Raw genomic sequence first — 22,566 nt, forward strand, 5'->3', positions numbered from 1 at the left:
TGAAGCGCAATCAATATGTTCATTGATGTTTAATGCAGAACAACTGGTGAAGACGATGGAGGTAATTTTCCTTCTGTTGATGACTCCCAGGAAGTCTGCACCACTTCTTTCTCTACTTCTCCTCCCTCACAGGTAAGGAATAGAAAATATGCTATCCTGCTAATGACTGTTAGCCTAGCATCTTTCTAGCAGGTCATAATGCAGTATTTCTAAGGAAAAGATACAGATATATCCAATGAAAATTAGTTGTAATAATCTGAGGCATTTGATTTCAAGTCTTTACTTACTGTAACATGTAGAATTGAGCACATGCCTGCCCTGTGACTGCATGTGAACAGTGTTCGATGCTCTGTGATTTTTCTTTGAAGGGACAGGCATTTCTGGGCAGTCTGGTTAAAAGCCTGATATGACTTTATACGCTGCATCATTAAAAATATGATTCAAAATCTTTTTTGACCAAAATAGTTGCTTTACCCAAGTTTTCTTTTGTAATATTTTTGTCAAATGCAAGTATAACCATCTTTTGAGATTCTTATTCTAAAGTCAAGCTGAATTTAACATAGGCCACTGCACATGTATATCTTCTGAATGATTTTGTCAGTGTCCAATATTATTAGCATATTTGTAAATTATACACTGCACACAACAGAACTACTCAGTGATATGATCTAACCTTCAGTACTATATTTTGTGTGTGTAATTGAACAGGGCATATGTTAATGTACATCAGTCCTACAAATAATATAATTGTCCAATTGTCCCTGAGCCCACAGCTTACTTCCTGATACTTTACACCGTTGAACAAGCTGCAACACAAATTTTCTAACCCCAATACAAAACTGGAGACAGTTCAATTAAATTCCTACAAATCCAAATATTTAGTTTGTGGAATATTAAGTATAACAATCATATCAAGACACCAGTAAAGATTTAGAGCCATTGATTGTAACAATTGAGAAGAGAACATTGGAAATTGGATGAGAGATTAAAACATTTTAATATTGAAGTACTGAAGCAGGCAAACAATGGACTGCACCTTCCAACTTCTAAAAAGGTTGCATTGATACCATTTGGAAGTCCTAAAACACTGACTGTAGTAGCTGTTTGGGAAGTTTAAACATTCAATAGGCAATTTTCTAGTGACTGGAACCTTAAGAAAATGTCACCAGCTCTGTGAGCTCGAGATTTTGGGTGGTTCCAACTTGTATTCTTGAATAGTTACTCAGCAAAGATTAGAGGAATTACAATCTGCTCTAACAACTGATAAACTTTAATTCTTATGGCCAATCACTCACTCATTACTCCCCCCACAAATTCCTTATAACTGAACACACCTTCTCCACCCCCGAACCCACTCTGCTCTCTCATCCACTCACCTGTCACCCCTCACCGTATACCTTACACACTTGCCTTCTCTCTGTAACTGTCAAGAAGCTTAACTTGCTAGAAAACAACAGCTTTTACCATTAAAAAAAGGGGGAATGGCATTTTTGAAGATATATTCTATGCTGCCTGCATGTGTTGTTGGACTGTATTTGTTGGAATGGATCCTGCATTGGATGTTCTAGCAAAGTAACAAGGTAGTTTGTAGCTATAGCGAAACCTACCGAGATCGCAAAATTCGGTTAATATACTTCACAATACCATTTTTGTAATTTGGTAAACATAGTGAACTTTTGGATTCTAAAAAATAAATCCCATACTGTATAAATATACAAAATGTGATTGCACACGGTTAGATTCATGTTTCTAAAATGTGTGCCAAAATGATAATCTGGGTTTTGTGAAATAACTGGTAAAGAATGTTTTCAAGCTGTTTTTAATGTTTACATTAATTCTTCAGTGTTGCATGATGCTTTAGTGTGGGTCTAGGTTATTACAGTAGTACTGTTAGAGGTATCAAAACCCAACCCTGGAGATGATTTCAGTTGTCACTTGCAGTATCAAAATGAAAAATGGCTGCAACCAAATATTTTGATTCAAGCTACAGACAGATTGCAGTCAGCCTGTTTGCAGCAGACAGCAGTGCAGTATTGACACTCCTCATATGGGCAAATTCTGCCCAACTAGGGCAGATCTCCAGCCAAATGAGAACATGTTCTAGATGTGACTTCTAAGTAACAGTATGGACCCAGTTGTTCCACGTTTGCGAAGTTTACTCTGCAGTTTAACTGGATAGATAAGGCACTTCAAAAGTGATATTATTTGCAATGTAAACAATGCATTACACCAAAAGTTCCAAATATATCTGCATTATCACCACTGAAAGATATAGGTGGCCTGAATTTCAGCTAAAACTTTAGAGATGATTGCCAAAGACATCTAGATTTGATGTGCAGGGTACGGGGGGAGCCAAAAACTGCTGAAGTAACCAGCAAAGCCAAGGAAATGGACAGCCTGGCCAGTGGATAGGGGCCACAGCTGAGGAGTTTGGAGGACAGTTTCTGGCTGTTGGTAGAAAGCTCCAGTTACAGAGAGTGCAGGAGAAGTGGTTCACAGTGATTGGTAAAGAGGGCATTTTGAGACTCGGAATAAAGCTCTCATCTGCAAAGTGAGAAAGTGGAAAGTGGTCAGTGAGATAGACGAGGGTGTAGTTGAGGTGCAGATTGCCAACCAGAGCCTTATTTCCAGTTGCGATAGATGGATGGGTGGGGCTGAAAATCAGGGTTATAAACAGTAGTCTCTTGCAAAGTCCTCCTTTAAGATTCAAGATAGTACTCTAGCTTTGTTTGGCCTGAAAGGAATGTGTAGAAAGCAAGCAGCTTCCACATCGATTTATTTGCTAGGAAACCACAGGTTAGGACCCTAACCCACTTACTTTGTGCTAAATTTTAGTTCTGTTGTGATTTATGTCATTGTGCAATGGTGGATTGGTCAATTAGTTCAGTTGGCTGGAAGGCTAGTCTGCAAGGCAAAATATTGCCAACGGCATGGGTGCAATTTCTGCACCAGCTGAGGTTATCAGGAAGTGCTTTCTTTCTTAACCTACTCCCTCTCCTAAGGTATGGTGACCCTCAGATTAAACTACCATCACTCATCATTCTGTGAGAGAGCAGCCGTATTGTCAAGTAGGACTATAGTGATTTACTTTTACCTTTAGTTGGGTCTCCCACCTGCCTGTTGTGTGAACCTCATCCATAATTTTATTCCTGAACTTCAAAATATTATAATACAGAAATGGTGTCCAGATTCCTGATCCTAAAATTTAAACACTCTCACCCTAGGCACTTTTCCTTTCTCGTGCTTTTTTTAGTTGGTGGGGTTTGTTAAATTTGAGAACCACGTGTCATTCATCAATGTAATCGGAATGCCCTAGTCTCTGCTGCAAATTGATTTTAGCTTAGTTGCTGAAGGACTGTTGACATCACCTTTGGTAGACAAGGCAAGAAGAAACTGTTCAAAGCTCCTGCTGCCTATCATTATCCAGTGACCCTTGGTGCAGACTGGGCAAATCTCCCTGTTTGGGTATCCATCAGAACTGTGAGTCTTTAGTGATTGATACCTGTGGAATTATAGACCTCTGAATTATGACACCCAAGTAGAAAACTGTGGAGGAATTGATCGACATTTGGCCTTTTAAAATCTGCAATCTCTTGGTGTGTGTATCTGGAAAAATTTGGGACTCAACTCCAGAAACAGCTAGCTGGAGGCTCAAATTGATCATCAATATAATTTGTAAAAAATGAGATTGCACAAGTACTCAATTTGACTCTTTGCTTTAACACTAGGTCCTTTGTCAGTTTAGATAGACACCATGATGGTTCATCTTTCAGAAATATGTATTTTAATGTCTTTTCTTAAATATTGTTAGCCGACATTACAAAGTTGAGATTTCAATGCACAATACTCTTATTTTCTTCTCTCTAAGTTCTGTTTTCCTTTTCTTCTTTTTCTCTTTCTCTTTTGTGTATGTCTGTGTGTAGTGTGTGTTTACTGTTAGTAAAACACATTTTCAGACTCCCAGGCCAGTGGTGATGGACACTCTGAAGGTCCCCCTGCTAGGCTTGACCTTTACGCATCAAGTGAGTTAAAACAGAAACGATTTGCAAGTATCCAGCCACATTTTTTTTGAAGCCAAGCAAGAAAGTTCAGGCAGCCAATCTTGAATTATTTCTTGGTCCCTTTTCCGGAAGTTAAGGAAACAGAAGCCTGGTGGTACTTTTGGTGTGAAAAGGCCTCATCTGAACTGCAGGATGACTTCCCCCAGTTTTATTCATCCTTTATAGTTGTGGATTATTTCATATCATTAACTGCAAGTTTTCCTGTAGTGTCTCAATTAATTGTAACAAGAGCCATGACTTTGACTGCCTGAAAGCTAGGAGAAGCCAGCTTTCTGCAGAAAACAATGCTGTCAGCCAATTGCACAGTTTACTGACCTCTTTGGATTGACTTTCATCCTGGGCCAAAGCCTGGGATCCCTGAGGTCAACCAGATAAATATAATCTGCTCCCTTCTGTGTAATGTCCAAGGTGAGCTCCCATTGGTAACGTCTGAGCAAGATCCTTACCTGACTAAAATTGCTGATACTTGAAACTAAAAGTGCTCCTTAGACTTTCTTGCTCTCTTCATATGTTTCTGACTATTGTTTAGTTAGACTAAGAAGCAAATTCCCTGAGCTCCCCAGTATTGGAACCTTGAAAATTAATCTGTTGGTGTGATACATGAGCTACATTTTATGATAAAATTTGTAATCTACCTATCCTGATAATTCAAAGACATTTGCTGTTGGACTTTTTAAAAAAATATTTGCGTAATAATTGGAGCTAACCTATGGAAATATCAGTACAATAATAATAGTTTGTACACATTTAGTGTCATTAACATAATGTAATGACCCAAGGCTCTTTATTTTTGGGGGGGTGCTTACAAAGCAAAATCTGATACTAGGCCATATGTAATGATATATGAGAGAAAATAATCAAAATCCACGTCAAAATAGTAGGTTTTAAGGAGAAGAATAAGGTAGAGTGTGATAGCAAGTCAGCAAGAGGATTCCAGAGTGAATATTCAACGTTGCTAAAGACAGCCACCAGTATAGACAACTAAAACTGGCCAGATTTAAGGGAGAGCTGTTTCTGCAGTTTGTGGGAGAAAAGAGATTTCAGAAATAAAGTGGGGCTGAGGTCGTGAAAGGATTCAAAAATACAATTGAAAATTTATTGTTCAGGAAATGCAGATGGCCAGGCAAGAATTGGAATGGTTGAGTCTAGAAGTAGCCAAAACATGGTTGATGGTTTAGAAGCTAATGAACTGCATCAGGAGCGGAATCTGGTGATGTAATGAAAATGGAGCTGGGCAGTCTTAGTGATGGTGTGGATATGATTGATTTTATATTTATTTTAGCATCAGACTATTGTCAGGAAGAGGGGTAGAGTTTGTAGCTGGGGAGTGAAGTCTGTGGAGGGCATAACCCATTCCATTGTTGCTATATTGTCAGATTCCTGTTCAGTATCCAGCAGATGAAAATTTTCTCCACTTAAGTACTGAATTCTGAAATCAAATTATCTGACCATTTAGAACAGTGGCTGGTTGAGAAGTGTAAGGTTGTCCTGAGGGTGGAAATGAACTTGCTTTTGGATGGTGTGAAATAGGAGAGTGGCAATGGATTCTTGTGAAGACACCAGAGGTAACTATACTGAATTGAAAAGAGACTCCAATAGATTCTCTGGCTACTGTTAAACAGATGGAAATTGCAAAACGGTGAGTGTGAAATAGCTGGATGACGGTAGAAAGGAGTCAAGAGGAATGTCAAAGACTGCAGATGTGTCAAGAGAAACAAAAGGGTAGTTGTGTTTGCTAAATCTGTGGTGTCATTTGCTGACATAAGTGGGCATTTGAAGCTGAAAGTTTGAATTATATTATTTGAATTTACCATCCTTAAACTGAGAGGCGAAGACTGCACCTTGTCTACGAGTGCTTTTTAGTTCAGTGTTCTGTGTGGTGAATTCTGAATTTGGTTTCAGTTTCTGTCTGAACTCAGTTAGCCAATGCCAGTGGAGGGCTGCAATTACAGAGGAACCTCGATTATCTGAAGAATATGTTTGGGGAGTATTTCGTTCGGTTAATCGAATGCCGGAGAACATTGTTAGCTGAGCGTCGGGACCTTGTGATCTTGTTCAGATTATTTGAAATTCGATTATCGAAAGCTGGATAATAGAGGTTCCTCTGTACATCCGTATCCCTGGATGAAAAGGACACAAGTCAGCCAAACTGCTTCCTTCAGATTGCCATCCAGCAACCTTAGTGGGAAATGTGCATTTGTGTGTCGGGTAAGAACAGATACATCGACTGCAATATGCCCCACAGTGGAGTGAGTTTCAAGGCCCACAGAACCAAATTATCTCTGTTTGTAGAATCCGACCCCATAAAGAAACATGAATTTTTATGTTGTGATAAAACAAATGCACATACAAATGTAAAAAAAAATTACAAACTTGGAAATTTGGATTTCCAAATAGTGACATTTGGGTTGGTTATTTATGTTGATTTTTTGTTTATTTGTTTGTTTTGTACTATTTTATGAAAGGGAGTATAAATATTGAACACTGTCAGCTTGCTTTTGGTTCAAGACAACAAAGGATGGATTTATCTTAGAAAAATCAGAGATTAAACATTTTTAAACAATTCCGAGGAGACCTGACTGGGATTAGAAGTAAGTACAGGCAGTATCTGCATTGGAAACTGGTTCTGTTCTGGAGTTCATTCGCAAGTTGAATTGTTTGTAAATTGGAGCACGGTGCAGGACCGTGCAAAGCAGCCAATCTTATGTACAAGAAATTTTCATACGTCAGATCTTTAAAATGTCTTGAAACGCATGAAAGTGTATAAATCCCCAGGACCTGATCAGGTGTACCATAGACCATAGAAATCTTTGGGAAGCTAAGGAAGTGATTGCTGGACCCCTTGCTGAGATAGGGCTTATGCTCGAAACGTCGAATTCCCTATTCCTGAGATGCTGCCTAACCTGCTGTGCTTTAACCAGCAACACATTTTCAGCTGTGATCTCCAGCATCTGCAGACCTCATTTTTTACCCTTGCTGAGATAATTGTATCATCGATAATCACAGGTGAGGTGCCACAAGATTGGAGGTTGGCTAACATTGTACCACATTTAAGAAAGGTGGTAAGGAAAAGCCAGGGAACTATAGACCAGTGAGCCTGATATCAGTGATGGGCAAGTTGTTGAAGGGAATCCTAAGGGACAGGTTGTATATGTATTTGGAAAGGCAAGGAGTGATTAGGGATAGTCAGCATGGCTTTGTGTGTGGGAAATCATGTCTCATGATTGAGTTTTTTGAAAATGTAACAAAGAGGATTGATGAGGCAGAGCGGTAGACATGATCGATATGGACTTCAGGAAGGCATTCGACAAGGTTCCTCATGGGAGACTGGCGAGCAAGGTTATATCTCATGGAATACAGGGAGAACTAGCCATTTGAATACAGAACTGGATTGAAAGTAGAATACATAGGGTGGTGGTGGAGGGTTGCTTTTCAGATTGAAGGCCTGTGATCAGTGGTGTTCCGCAAGGATCGGTGCTGGGTCCACTGGTTATCACCATTTATGTAAAAGTATTTTTTATGAACAGTGGAGGTATAGTTAGTAACTTTGCAGATGACACCAAAATTGGAGGTGTAGTGAACAGAGAAGAAGGTTACCTCAGAATACAACAGGATCTTGATTAGTTGGATCAATGGGCTAAGAAGTGACAGATGGAGTTTAATTTAGATAAATGTGAAGTGCTGCATTTTGGAAAAGCAAACCAGAGTAGGATTTACTTAATGGTAAGGTCCTGGGGAATGTTGCTGAACAAAGAGACCTTGGAGCGCAGGTTCATAGTTCCTTGAAAGTAGAGTCACAGGTAGATAGGATAGTGAAGAAGGTGTTTGGTATGCTTTCCTTTATTGGTCAGAGCATTAAATATAGGAGGTCATGTTGCAGCTGTACAGACATTGATTTGGCCACTTTTGGAATGTTGCATGCAGTTCTAGTCTCCTTCCTATCATAAGGATGTTGTGAAACTTGAAAGGTTCAGAAAAGGTTTACAAGGATGTTGCCAGGGTTGGAGGTTTTGAGCTGTAGGGAGGGACTGAATAGGCTGGTAATGTTTTCCCTGGAGCATCAGAAGCTGAGGGGTGATCTTATAGAGGTTTATAAAATAATGGGGGCATGGATAGGGTAAATAGACCAGGCCTTTTCCCTGGAGTAGGAGAGTCCAGAACTAGAGGGCATAGGTTTAGGGTGAGAGGGGAAAATTCTAAAAGGAACCTAAGGGCAACTTATTCACACAGAGGCTGGTGCATGCATGGAATGAGCTGCCAGAGGAAGTGGTAGAGGCTGATACAATTATGGCATTTAAAAGGCATCTGATGGGTAAATGAGTAGGAAGGATTTAGAGGGATATGGGCCAAGTTCTGGCAAAAGGCACTAAGCTTAGATTGGCATATCTGGTCGGCGCGGACGAGTTGGACCGAAGGGTCTGTTTCTGTGCTGTACATCTCTGAGTATAAATGCTGCAAGGTCCAAATGCTATGGTTTCAGCTATTTACAGTGATACAAAGTGTAATATACAGAGGAACCTCGATTATCCAGCATTCAATTTATCCCAATTTCAGATTATCTGAAAGATCAGAAGGTATCGATGTTTGGCTAAACTGTTATCCGGCATTCGATTATCCAACGAAATACTCCCACCTTTATCAGTTGGATAATCAAGATTTCTCTGTATTTAACTTTATTTGACAATACAAAGCTAGGTGGCAATGTTAATTGTGAGGAGGATACAAAGGCTGCAAAGAAACAAGTTAAATGAATACCAGCAAGGTGGCAGATGGAGTATAAACTTGGGAAAAAGTGCACTATTTACTTTGGTAACAAGAATAGAAAAATTTTTTTTACAGTTGAAACAAATAAATGTTGAGGTTTAGAAAGAGTTGAGTATACAGGGTGACCCCCATTTCTGCAGAATTGTTTTTTGCAATTTCACTTATCTGTGGTTTACCACAGCTAGAACATATTGTAGGAAACATTCCGGAACCAGGTACCAGGAAGGTATGTTTCCCATTTAATTGAATGAGTTGCTTCTACCCGCAGTTTTAGGCTTCTGCAGTAGGTCCTAGAACACATTCCCCACTGGTACGGGGAGGGAATACTGTACTCTTACAAGGAATGCAGAAAGTTAGCAGGCAGATAGCAAAGAATTAGGAGGGCAAGTAGCATGTTGACCTTTATTATTATGGGATTGGAGAACAATAAAGAATTCTTGCTACAATTGTATAAGGCTTTGGTGAGACCATAATCGGAGTATTGTGTGCAGTTTTTTTGTTTTCATACGTTTTGCGAGAATATATCAGTAGGTACTAGAGCAAAGCTTCACTAGATTGGTTCTTGGAGTGAGAAGGAATAAATTGGGCCTATATCCTGTGGAGTTTAGAGGAAAGAGAGAAGATCTCCAACAAACAAAAAAAGGTTCTGAAGGAACTTAATAAGAGTGTAGGCATTTGAAAAGTTGTTTCCCCTGATGGATTGGAGAATCTAGAACAGCAGGACATACTCTCAAGATGAGGTGTTGAACTTGAGAACTTGGATAAGGAAGCAATTTATTCAATTAGAGTTATGTCTTAGGGGTTGTATATCTTGGGAATTCTCTACTCCAGAATATTGTAGATGCTCCATCAGTGAGTATATAGAAGGCTGAGGTAGGCAGATTTCTGTTACCTCAGAAAAAGGAGAAATATAAGAAATGTGCGAGAAAGTGGAATTGAGACCAAAGATCAACCATTGGATCAGCTGTGACCATATTGATGGAGTCGGCTTGAGAAATAATATGGCTAACTCCTGTTTCTTTTGTTCAGAAAATATAAGAATATGGTGCCCTGTGGGATATCTGGGAAAGAAATTATCTCCAACGATTTTTTTCTTTCTTCTGTTTTGCTCGTTTTATTTTCTCTCCTTTGGTATTCCAACCCCACCACTCCAAAAAAAACCAAAGCCCCTAAAAGTTAGAGTTTTTTGCAGAAGATTTGCAGTTTTGGCAAAACTTTACGATTTGATGTCTCTTTGAATTTAGGACTACCTTATTTTTATACTATTTCACTAGCCATATTATGCAAAATTATCATTGAGAAGCAAATGATTGCAGTTTGGTGGGGAAACATACGCAATAACTTTCCTCCTTTTCTCGCCTAAACCTGATTGCAGTAAGATATATTTTGGAGAATAAATATTTTAATATTTTTGAATACTGTGACTTTAAAGAGCATATACAAACAGGCTTTTGTGTAATTTATTTTGGCTTCACAGCACCTGAAAGGTAAATACAACATCTACCTTCCAAACACACACAAGCTCACTCAAGAAACATAGTTTCTGAAGATGTAACATTCAGTTGGAATAGGAGGGTAAAACAAAACAGGTCACTTGTTCAAATGTTTCTTAAGCTAGTGGTCGATAAGTTGTAGGTCTGAAGCATTCTCTTATGATTCAGTTAACACAGTGGAGATTGGGCAACTCTGGTTTCAAACAAAATTGTAGCTGAGCACCTGTAACGAAGAAATACAGTCTAGTTGGTGAAACAATTTTGCCTGTCCTCACAGGCTGAGATGATTTTCATGTGAAGGTAGAGTTACCTACCTTTATCTGGCCAAGATCTTGCAGTGGAGCTTGCTTTTTTAATGGAGGAATGTTATTAAAAATCTTCAAGAACCCAAGTCACAGTTTCTTCATGGAGAAATCTTCTTAATGCACCAGATGTCTGATTCAGCAGTTAAACATATTGTCACTCAGTTGTTCTCAATCTTATTACTATCTTATTACTACATTGTAGAAACTTGCTGATAGGAATTCAATAAAGACCAGGTTTCTGGCAGAGTGTCTTCTTGGCTAGAAATAGTTTCAAGTGAACATATGTCTCATGCTTTCATGGAAGGAAGAGAAAATTGCCTCTCATTTTTCATTGGGAGTTTTTGAGCCTCCTGGCGCTTCAGTCTGTTATGATAAGTTGTTTTGTTGATGAAGTTAGTCTCGACCAACTGAAGCAAGATGAGAGAATAGCCTGTTAGCAGGGAAAGTAGTTGTAAAGCCAGGACAGGTAGCATGATTAAATGTCACCAAGGGCATAGAAACCATCTGCCGAGCACCACCGTTGGTTACATTAATTTTTTTTTGGTAAAATACATGGATAATCATGATAAACAATATGATGTTTTAAAACAGCAACTAAGCTAACAGCAGAAAGTACAAGCTTGATGATTTTGTGTATTATTGTACCTTTTGTTATAGATATTGTTTTTTGATGATGCCATTCCTTTGTTTCCCTCTTCTTTCAGCTTTGTGCACCAGACTGATTACTATTTAGTTTTTGTATCTATTTTCTATGCCCTTCTTCCTTCTCCCAGCTCTACAGCTCACGTCTTTTCTATCAGCCTTTTGCTACTCTTGGTGGTGGTTCAGCTGATCTAGCCTGTTGCCCAGCAGCCTTAACTGCTGGTGTAAATACTGCTCATCCACATCAGGTAAATCAAAGTTGCTTGATTAAACTCACCATTGCTTGATTCAGAGACTCATTTTAAGTAACACAGTTTGCTATATTTTAAAAAGTGCACTGTAATTTCACAAAAGTGAGAAAAATCTTAATTGAGTAAAACCTTGACCAATGTTTCTTGTTTCTGACCATTTAACAGAAGTAAAAAAAACATTATTATATCTTTGTGTTATATCAGTGTTGCTATTTGCTTCAGTGGGATGACTTAAGTCCAAATGCTCAGACTTGTATAGAAATTAGTGAGCCTTTTACTATTGTAAGACCTGTTAAGATCATTAGAATAAGAACCAGGGGAGAATGTACCATCTGAAAGCATCATAGAAGCAAATTCAAAGTAACTTCGATGTCTACTTGAAATGGAATTATTTTTTGCTGATGGGGAAATAATGAGTGGAACTCATTTGAAAGCTCTTTAAAAGAGCTGACACATGGGCTGAATTGCCTGCTGTGTTGTGCTTAGTTGGCCTCAGCAAAACAGTACCTTATCCCAATTTATGCAAAGTTTTTTTATTTTATACATTGATACCCTTGAACATTATTTTTGTGAAATTACGGTACTTCCATAATGTCTCTTCTATACTGCACTATATTGTTATTTCTTTAAATGTGTTTAATATTTTCCTGCAAGTTCTATAAAAGTGCAAAAAATAGCAGTGAACAATTGCTGGGATATATAGCATACAGAAAGCAGCCGAGCAGTAATAATGACATAATGATAGCCTTGAGAAATATCAATGAACAGCAATTGTATGTACTAAAGTATTATTTTTCTACTCTTGCTGACACAGGCAGCTTGTTTTTTTTAAACTCTTTAAAATGTTGGGGATTTAAATAGCTTCATAGGTAGCTCACCTTTCAGCAAAACAGGGTTTGTTTGAACTTTTTATGACTGATACTGGGTAAGTGCGCTGTCATTCAAGTCTCTCTAATCCACAGATCCCAACATTTAAAAAAATCTTTTTTTCAGCTACCAGGATGACCAGTTAAATACCTTTTTATAAGTATCAGGTTTTAACCAAAAGGATCTATCAACTAGCTTTATTAATAAAGCACAAGTTGATTTATTATCAATACAAAACATGTTTAGTAAAGATGCAATAATTGTTCACATACATAGTAGAAATGCTTATCCCTACTAATACTCGCAAAACAAACAGGCAAACACACACACTTTCAGGAAAAGAGGGGTAAACAGATTTTTCTAGAGGGGCACGTTTCTGAAAAAAATCACCTTGGCCAATAGGTTATTCTTGAAGGAAATAGGTTAAAGCAGAGGATGTTCTGGAGTCTGTTGCTTTGATATTCTAGCACATGTGGTCAGGTCATTAGTCATACACAATTATGCCTGAAGTATGGTGGACATAGCTTGCTCAGGAAGTACAATATTGAGATGTGCTTTCAAAAGAACAGATATGTTCCACCTTGAACTGAATTTGAGAATTCTTCAGAAGTGGGAGAGATGAGCTGCGCAACCAGTCCATAGCAGGCTTTCCTACAACTCAATTGGTTCCTAGGAAAGCAGGCTTTCCTCCATTTGCACCAGCTCTTTGCAAACTTTCCTTTAACTGAACTAGATAAAATAAGCACCTCTCCAGCTAGTGACTTTTCAAATCAACCTCTAGAAAGCCAACAGCAAACAGTTATCACCAGGCATGTGATTTCTAAGATCTCTTTTTTAAAACATTTTTCCAATGTCCACAATGAACTTTTGAGAGCTTATTTTAAAGAAACCACTGCAGGTATGACTACAAAACTTGGACTAACTTTTCATGATCCTTCAAAAGTTAAATCCTCCAAGCAATATTAAATAAAGCATACAGCACTAGATGTTGAGTAATTTTTAACTTTTGTGCACTCCAGTCCAAAACCGGCATATCCATGTCATAAATAAAGCATCTTTGTAACAAACTCAGCAGTGAATTTGAGTTTACCTTGTGTGAGTCACAGCCCACTCTCCTTCCTCATGGGGATGTCATTTCCACCCATTCCCCTGTGACCCTCAAAACCCGAGTGTTAACTTAATGTCAGTCATACCAACTTATTGTTCCACCCTTTCCCCTTCACCTGTGATGTCACCTTACCTAGAACACAAGTAGACTGCAAAATAATGAAGTTAAAGTTCTATATTGCATTCTCTTAATAAAGTGCTCTTGCTCACTAGGAAAAACACACTTTGACAGACCTTAACAGATTTGGTGTCTCCTGGCACTTCATGCTTGGCAGGTTTCTACTTTGACAACTTTACAGCTCCACTGTACCTTTTAGGTATAGTGCTGTGTACTGTTAAAATCCCAAAGCGTATCTTAACATGTTTCCCAACGGGTAAATGAACCTCTGCCTTCTCTGTCCCATGAACAGATTGCAAAAGCTTCTATAGGTATGCAAAAAAGGAAGTGATTATCTAAAGTAAACGCAAATTCCTTGCCAACAGGACATGCACTTTGTATCTGCCTTCACAGATGAAAAGACTAAATACATCCAGAAATAGTAGGAACCAAGATTCCCTTGAGAATGAGAACCTTGAAGAAACTATTATCAGTATTGAAATATTGCTTCAACAATTAATAGAAGGAACAGCTGATAAATTTGAGATTTGTTGGGCTATGTTGTGAGATTTTCAAAGAGGTTTTAATGGAAACGGTGGAAGAATTAATTTTAATCTTAAAATGTGTCCTAGATTTTAGAATAGTTCCCATGGATTGAAAGTCAGCAAATGTAAAGCCTACCAATTAAAGAAAGGGTGGAAAGAAAACACACAACAATAGACCAGTTAGTGTCGCATCAGTAGTAGGAGAAAGCGAGGACTGCAGATGCTAGAGATCAGAGCTGAAAAATGTGTTGCCAGAAAAGCGCAGCAGGTCAGGCAGCATCCAAGGAGCAGGAGAATCGACGTTTTGGGCATACGAAGAAGGGCTTCTGCCCGAAACGTCGATTCTCCTGCTCCTTGGATGCTGCCTGACCTGCTGCGCTTTTCCAGCAACACATTTTTCAGCTCTCATCAGTCGTACAAAGCTGCTAGAATCTGTCATCAGGAATGCAGAAGTATCGTCTTTAGAAATTATTAATTGCAGAGTCACAACAGACTTAAGAGAAAGATCATTGATAGCAAAACTATTTCAAGGTCTTTACAGTAGTCATCGCAGTGGAAGGGATAACCAGTATTTAGATTTTTAGAAAAATGTTTAGTAAGTTGCATAAGAGATTATTGCATATAATTCAGACTCCAAATAATTTAGTTTTATGCATTTAGAATTTATTGACAATAATGGTCCTCATTTCGGTTATCAGGCTTTATGTACTACAATAACACAAGGATCAAAACTTAAGCCCTAGCCATTTGAAAATCTGTCAGTGACTTGGATGAAGGCACGAAGTGTTTACATATTCTGGTTTATTGTCAGTACAAGGATTCAAAGAAATACAAAGAGACGTAGGCAGATTGTTAGTAGTCAGGAATGTAATAAATGAAAGCCAAACTGAGGAAGTGTGAAGTTATCCACTTTGGTAATGAAAATAAAAAAAGTAGAACATTATTTAAATGGTGAGAGACTGGGAAATGTTGATATTACAAAGTCTTATATATTGATACTCGGAAGTGATTTGATATTGATATTCAGAAGTCCAATATTCAGGTGTCCTTTGGACATCATAGAAAGTAGCATGCAGGTACAGCAAGCAATTAGAAATGCAAGTAGTCTGTTTGCCATTACTGCAAAGGAATTGGAGTGCACAAGTAATTGAAATTTACTGTGGTTATATAGGTCTCAGTGATTTTTAGTGTCTTTTTTGTCTACTTACTGTTGGAAGGGCATACTTGCCCTAGAGGGATTACAGTTTCAGAATAAAGGGATATGCATTTAGAATAGATTCTGAGGAGAATTTCTCTGCTCAAAGGAATTCTCTACCTTAGAGGAATGTGAACTCTTACTCTTCGACCATACTCAAGACAGCGATTGATACATGTTTGGATACAAATGGACTCAGGATATAAGGAGAAAGTACAGGTATTTTTATTCAACCTGTTCAGAGATGTTATGAGCTAGCACGTTTTGAGAAGATTTGTAGCTCAGGTTGAGGTTCTGGATGTAGGTTTGCTTGCTGAGCTGGAAGGTTTGGTCTCAGAGGTTTTGACACCATACTAGATAATACCATCAGTGAGCCTCCGGTGAAGCACTGGTGGTATGGCCTGCATTTTACTTATGTGCTTAGGTTTCTTTGGGTCGGTGATGTCATTTCCTATGGTGATATCATTACCTGTTCTTTTTCTCAGGAGGCGGTAAATGGGATCCAAGTCAATATGTTTGTTGATAGAGTTCCGGTTGGAATGCCATGCTTCTAGGAATTCTCGCATGTGTCTGTGTTTGGCCTGTCCTGGAATGGACGTGTTGTCCCAGTCAAAGTGGTGTCCTTCCTCATATATGTGTCAAGATACTAGTGAGAGTGGGTCATGCCTTTTTGTGGCTAGTTGATGTTCATGTATCATCTTGGCTAGTTTTCTGCCTGTTTATCCAATGTAGTGTTTGTTACAGTTCTTGCAACGTATTTTGTAAATGACATTTAGTTTTGCTTATTGTCTGTATAGGGTCCTTCAAGTTCATTAGCTGCTGTTTTAGTGTATTGATGGGTTTATGGGCTACCATGGTGCCAAGTCTGGGAGTCTTTTCTGAGATGCCTTTGATGTAAGGGAGAGTGGCTAAGGTTTCTAGAAGTATTTTGTCTGCTTGTTTGGGTTTGTTGCTGAGAAATCGGCGGACTGTGTTCATTAGGTACCCGTTCGTTTTGAATATACTTATAGGTGATTTCCTCTGCTCTTCGTAGTTCCTCTGTGCTCTAGTGTGTTGTTGCTCATTGAAATAATGTTCTAATGAAGCTTTGTTTGTCGATGTTGGGATGATTGCTTCTGTAGTTCAGTATTTGATCTGTATGTGTTGTTTTCCTGTAGACGCTGGTTTGAAGTTCCCCATTAGATGTTTGCTCAACTGTGACATCGAGGAATGGCAGTTTGTTGTTGTTTTCTTCCTATTCCGTGAATTTTATGCAGTAAGGGTATTATTAATGGTGTTGAAAGTTTCTTCTAATTTGTTTCATTCAGTGATGAGAAAGGTGTCATCCACATAGCAGTGGACCCAAAGTTTAGGTTGGATAGTTGGCAGAGCTATTTGATTTGCCTCTGCTAAGAACCCTGATATTGGAGATCCCATGGGTGTTCCATTGGTTTGTATGTAGGTTTTGTTGTTGAAAGTGAAGTGGGTGGTAAGGCATAGGTCCACTAGCTTGACAATATTGTCATTGCTGATGAAGCTGGTGGTGTTTGGTGTCTAATGTCATTTACAAAATACCTTGCAAGAAGTGTAACAAGCAGGACATTGGACAAACAGGCAGAAAACTAGCTACAAAAAGACAAGAACATCAACTAGCCACAAAAAAACATGACCCACTCTCACTACTATCTTTACATACAGATGGGGAAGGACATCACTTTAACCGGGACAACACATCCATCCTAGGACAAGCCAAACAGAGACACGAGCGAGAATTCTGGAAGCATGGCATTCTAACCAAAATTCTATCAACAAACACGTTGACTTGGATCCCATTTATCACCCCCTGAGAAAAAGAACATGAAATGACATCACTAACCCAAGGAAATCTAAACACATAAATAAAATGCAGGCCACACCACCGGAGGCTCCCTGATGATGTTGCCTAGTTTGGTGACAAAACATCTGAAACCAAATCTTCCAGCTCAGCAAGCAAACCTACGTCCGTGTTATGACCTCTGGAGCAAGAGGAACTTGAATCTGGGCCTTGTGACTCCAAGATAGTATGACTACTACTGTGCCATGATAGTGTAGGAGGGGAGATGATAGTGCAGGAAATTTGAAGGGCCAAATAGCTTAATTATTGCTCCAATTTTTTAATTCTTAGTATGAATTTTTCATTTGATAATTAATGTGGTTCACAGTGCACTTGCAATTAAAAGCCAATTTCTTGGAGATGATGAGAACTAGAGGGCATAGGTTTAGGGTGAGAGGGGAAAAATTTAAATGAACCAAGGGGCAACGTTTTCATTCAGAGGGTGGTGCATGTATGGAATGAGCTGCCAGAGGAAATGGTGGAGGCTGATACAATTACAACATTTAAAAGGCATCTGGATTGATGTATGTATAGGAAGGGTTTAGTGGGATATGCGCCAAATGCTGACAAGTAGGACTAGATTACTTTAGGATATCTGGTCAGCATGGACGACTTGAATCGAAGGTCTGCTTCCGTGCTGTGCATCTCTATGACTCTGTGATGACCTGTCACTCATATTTAGTAGCAGCTGTGTCTAATCGATGATTAAGAGTAAACAGGGGGCCCTCTAGTGGAGCAGTAGCAGTGTCGATAGCGAGCAATCTAATTATCCCAATCTGCATGAAGACTGAAGTCGCACATCGTTAATGTACTGCCTTTTTTATATACCCTCATTATCTCATGATTCATTCTGTGCCCTACCATAAAGCTACTATTACCTAGAAATACTACATATAGTTTCAACACAAGATCATTTCTTGCTATCGTATTTATTCCATCCAACACTAACAGTGCTACCCTGCCATTCTTTTCCATCCTGTTCTTTTTGAAGTCACATCCTTGAATGTTCAGTTCCTAGCTTTGATTACCTTATAATATGTTTCTGCATTGGCAATATGCTCATTTTCATTAACCTGTATTTATGCTGGAAATTAATTTATTCAAGAGCCTTAATTTTGCCTTTTAATCAATTTTTCCACCTTTGACTTTATTTCCTACTGTTTTTCTACGGTTTTGTACTCTATCACTGTCCTGATAGCTGAAAGAAGACAGAGGGTTGGAGGGTGGTGGTTGATGGGAAATGTGCATTCTGGAGCTCAGTTACCAGTGGTGTGCTGCATGGATCTGTTTTGGCGCCAGTGCTGTTTGTCATTTTTATCAATGATCTGGATATGGGCATAGAAGGATGGGTTAGTGGATTTGCAGGTGACTCTAAGGTAGGCAGAATTCTGGATAGTGCCCAAGGATGTTGTGGGTTACAAACGGACTGAGATAAGATGAAAGGTTAGCTTGACAAGTGGCAAACAGAGTTTAATGCAGAAAAGTGTGAGGTAATTCACTTCGGAAGAAATAACAGAAATTCAGAGTATTGGGCTAATGATAAAATTCTTGGCAGTGTAGATGAACAAAGAGATCTTGGTGTCCTGGTGCGTAAATCCCTGAAAGTTGCCACCCAGGTTGATAGAGTTGTTAAGAAGGCATACGGTGTCTTGGCGTTTGTTGGTGAGGGATTGAGTTTGAGAGCCAAAAGGTCATGCTTCAGCTGTACAAGACACTGGTAAGACCATAAGACATAGGAGGAAGTAAGGCCATTCGGCCCATCGAGTCCACTCCGCCATTCAATCATGACTGACGGGCATTTCAACTCCACTTACCCGCATTCTCCCCAGCCCTTAATTCCTTGTGACATCAAGAATTTATCAATCTCTGCCTTGAAGACATTTAGCGTCCTGGCCTCCACTGCACTCTGCGGCAATGAATTCCACAGGCCCACCACTCTCTGGCTGAAGAAATGTCTCTGTTCTGAATTTACCCCCTCTAATTCTCAGGCTGTGTCCATGGGTCCTAGTCTCCTCGCCTAACGGAAACAATTTCCTAGCATCCACCCTTTCCAAGCCATGTATTATCTTGTAAGTTTCTATTAAATCTCCCCTTAATCTTCTAAACTCCAATGAGTACAATCCCAGGATCCTCAGCCATTCCTTGTATGTTAGACCTACCATTCCAGGGATCATCCATGTGAATCTCTGCTGGACACGCTCCAGTGCCAGTATGTCCTTCCTGACATATGGGGACCAAAACTGGACACAGTACTCCAAATGGGCCTAACCAGAGCTTTATAAAGTCTCAATAGCACAACGGTGCTTTTATATTCCAACCCTCTTGAGATAAATGATAACATTGCATTCGCTTTCTTAATCACGGACTCAACCTGCATGTTTACCTTTAGAGAATCCTCAACTAGCATTCCCAGATCCCTTTGTACTTTCGCTTTACGAATTTTCTCACTGTTTAGAAGGTAGTCCATGCTTGTATTTTTTTTCCATTTGCTCACATTGAATCCCATCAGCCATTTCCTGGACCACTTTCCCAAACTGTCTAGATCCTTCTGCAGCCTCCCCCTTCCTCAGTACTATCTGCCTGTCCACCATACTTTGTATCATCGGCAAACTTCACCAGAATGCCCCCAGTCCCTTCATCCAGATCATTAATATATAACGTGAACATACTGGAGCATTGCATGCAGTTCTGTCACTGCATTATAGGAAGGATGTGGAAGCTTTGGAAAGAGATCAGAGGAGATTTACTAGGATGTTGCTTGGTATGGAAGGAAGGTCTTATGAGGCAATGCTGAGGGAACTGAAGCTGTTTGCGTTGGAGAGAAGAAGGTTGAGAGGTGACTTAATTGAGACGTACAGGATATTCAGAGGGTTAGATAGGGTAGACAGTGAGAGCCTTTTTCCTCAGATGGTGATGGCTAACATGAGGGGACATAGCTTTAAATTGAGGGTTGATAGATTTAAGACAGATATTAGGGGTAGTTTCTTCACTCAGTAGGGGCATGGAACAGCCTGCTTGCAACAGCAGTAGACTTGCTAACGTTAAGACCATTTAAATGGGCATTGGATGTACATATGGATAATAATGGAACGGTGTAGGTTAGATGGGCATCAGATTATTTTCACAAGCCAGCGCAACATCGAGGGCCAAAGGGCCTGTACTGTGCTGAAATGTTCTATGTTCCATTTCTACGTGAAGCTTGCCCACTGAAACAACTCCCTTTTACTCGTACCAATGTCGCACAAACTAAAGCCCATTGCACCTACAGCAATCTTTGAGCCATGCACTTAACTCCCTGATGTTATTTACACAAAGCCAGTTTGCCTGTGGCTAAGGTGGTAGTCCAGACATTTTTACCTTGGAGATTTTGCTTTTCAGTTTCACTCCTACCTGTTCAGCACAGCTTTTAGTTCGCTCAATGTTGTTGATACCAATGTGGATGATGACAATTGGATTCCTCCCTTCCCACTCCAGAGATCTTCTCCAGACTCTGTCCTTAATTAACCCTGGCTCTGGGCAGGTCACAGAGCCTTCGAGACTCCCATTCATGACTGCAGAGAACAGAATCTATGCTCCTGATTATACTGTCCCTTGCATTCCTATTTCCCTCCTTCAGTTGAACAGCTGTCTGTGCCAAGGTGCGATGGTCAGTTCACAGCCTCCCCATTTTCTTCTGCACAGTTCACAAGGACTTTGTGACTAATAGACAATTGCAGAGTCTGAGACTTCTACATTGAACTCCTGGATCCTCCTACCTGCCTCACCTGCAGTCACACCTTTCTGTCCCTAAAGACAGACCAATTTTGAATTAACTAGCCTGAAGGATTTTGACTGCCCTTGGATCAAAGCATTCAGATAACCTTCCCCTTCCCCGATTTGGCACAATTTCTGCAGCTCTGATTCCAGTTCCTCAACTCGGATCCAAAATTTCTCAAGTTGCATACAATTACAGATGTTCATTCTAGATCACATCAGGTTCTACACATTGCAGCAACAACACATCAATCATCCTGTCATTACTGTTGTATTTGATTTAATTTGGAAATTAATAATTCAGCCTCTGCATACAATTAAACATTTGAGTAATACCTTGTTTGTATTTCTGTATCATTACAACAGCACTTTACCTCACTCTAACACTGAAACAATAGATTGGTATCTTGCAACTCAAACTAAATTGGAGCTTCTATACTTAATGATTTGCTTATAACATCTTTATTATTTTTCTCTAGATGGTAATTCCTAGTAAAGAAGGAGGCATACCTGTTCTGCCTCTACATCCTGCCCCTGGTGTCCAGGCTGATGGTGAAAGGGTGCCTACCTGTAATTTGACAGATATGAATCAACATGTGGCCACAACTCCTTCCAGCAGGTACAGGTGGAAATAGAGTTCTAATGATTATGGAGATAATTACGGAATTCTGCATAACTGAAACTAAATTTACAAAGGTGTGAAAGAAATCTTTCTTAAACTGGGCAGGCAAATTATTGAACCTGATTGGGAAGGAAGTATAACAAGCACCCAACTAGGAAAATTTCATTTCGGTTAGCTCACGGAACCTTTCAGCTTCAACCTAATACAATGGCAGAAAAAATAGACAGGCAGTTCTTAGGTTGCGAACAGGTTCAGTTATTGAATGTATGTGCAAGTCAATTTGTACGTGAATCAGAACACAATGCAGGAGAATACAAAGTAGCTGTTTGTAAGTAGAGCAAGTGTTCATATGTTAGATCTTGACCCCCTGTATGGGATCATGTTCATAAGTGCAAGTGTCTGTAAATTGGGTCCCTGTAATTTCAGGGGCCTCCAATAATGTGTCTCAAGCCAATGTGAAATAGAATAACTGCTTCCCCTAGGTATAGAGTTGACAACTAAAGCTACAAAATGACAGATTTATTCCTCAATTTAGATAATTCATTTACAATGAAAATAATTCTGTATTAACGTACATAGAATGTTGTCATTTCACTGCAGATTGCAGTAAAACTGCCTTTAGTGTTTAACTATTTCAACAAATTGAATTGAAATCAAACCTCTTGGTTTAGATACAGGAAGGCAACTGTATTTTTCCTTTCAGACTGCACAAAATGTATTTAAAAATATTTTCCCTCAAGTTGTTAGGTAACATTTTGCAATGGGCTCTTGGTCCTTTTATTGAAATGGTTACATCTGACTGAGGGTCAAAACACTGTCCAGTTAATCCCTGTGATATACTCCTGAATCCAGATCAAATGCAGGCTAAAACTGAAATCTGACCTATAACTCTGCAATACAGATTAGGGTTTTAAAGAAAATAAGCACACAAAGCCAACCACTCCAACCAACCAACCAACCAGAAATCAGCAATATGTTCAAATTGACCAGACGAGTGTCTACTGCAAGTGGA

General features: G+C 39.3%; 1 protein-coding gene across 3 annotated transcripts in view; it reads left to right on the forward strand.

The window, feature by feature from the left end:
- The window catches only part of atg13 (ATG13 autophagy related 13 homolog (S. cerevisiae)), an 87,248-nt gene that overhangs the window by 49,143 nt on the left and 15,539 nt on the right, over window positions 1-22,566 (forward strand). For 2 of the 3 annotated variants that reach the window (XM_060838418.1, XM_060838419.1), the window contains 2 exons: window positions 39-132; window positions 21,412-21,551. In XM_060838418.1, the coding sequence (XP_060694401.1) occupies window positions 39-132; window positions 21,412-21,551 (234 nt within the window). Of the gene's footprint in view, window positions 1-38; window positions 133-3,923; window positions 4,023-11,396; window positions 11,514-21,411; window positions 21,552-22,566 lie in introns of all 3 variants that reach the window. The other variant, XM_060838420.1, reaches the window with a different exon arrangement.

The sequence above is a fragment of the Hemiscyllium ocellatum genome, chromosome 18 (genome assembly GCF_020745735.1).
Source record: "Hemiscyllium ocellatum isolate sHemOce1 chromosome 18, sHemOce1.pat.X.cur, whole genome shotgun sequence".
In the NCBI taxonomy this organism is placed as follows: Eukaryota; Metazoa; Chordata; class Chondrichthyes; order Orectolobiformes; family Hemiscylliidae; genus Hemiscyllium; species Hemiscyllium ocellatum.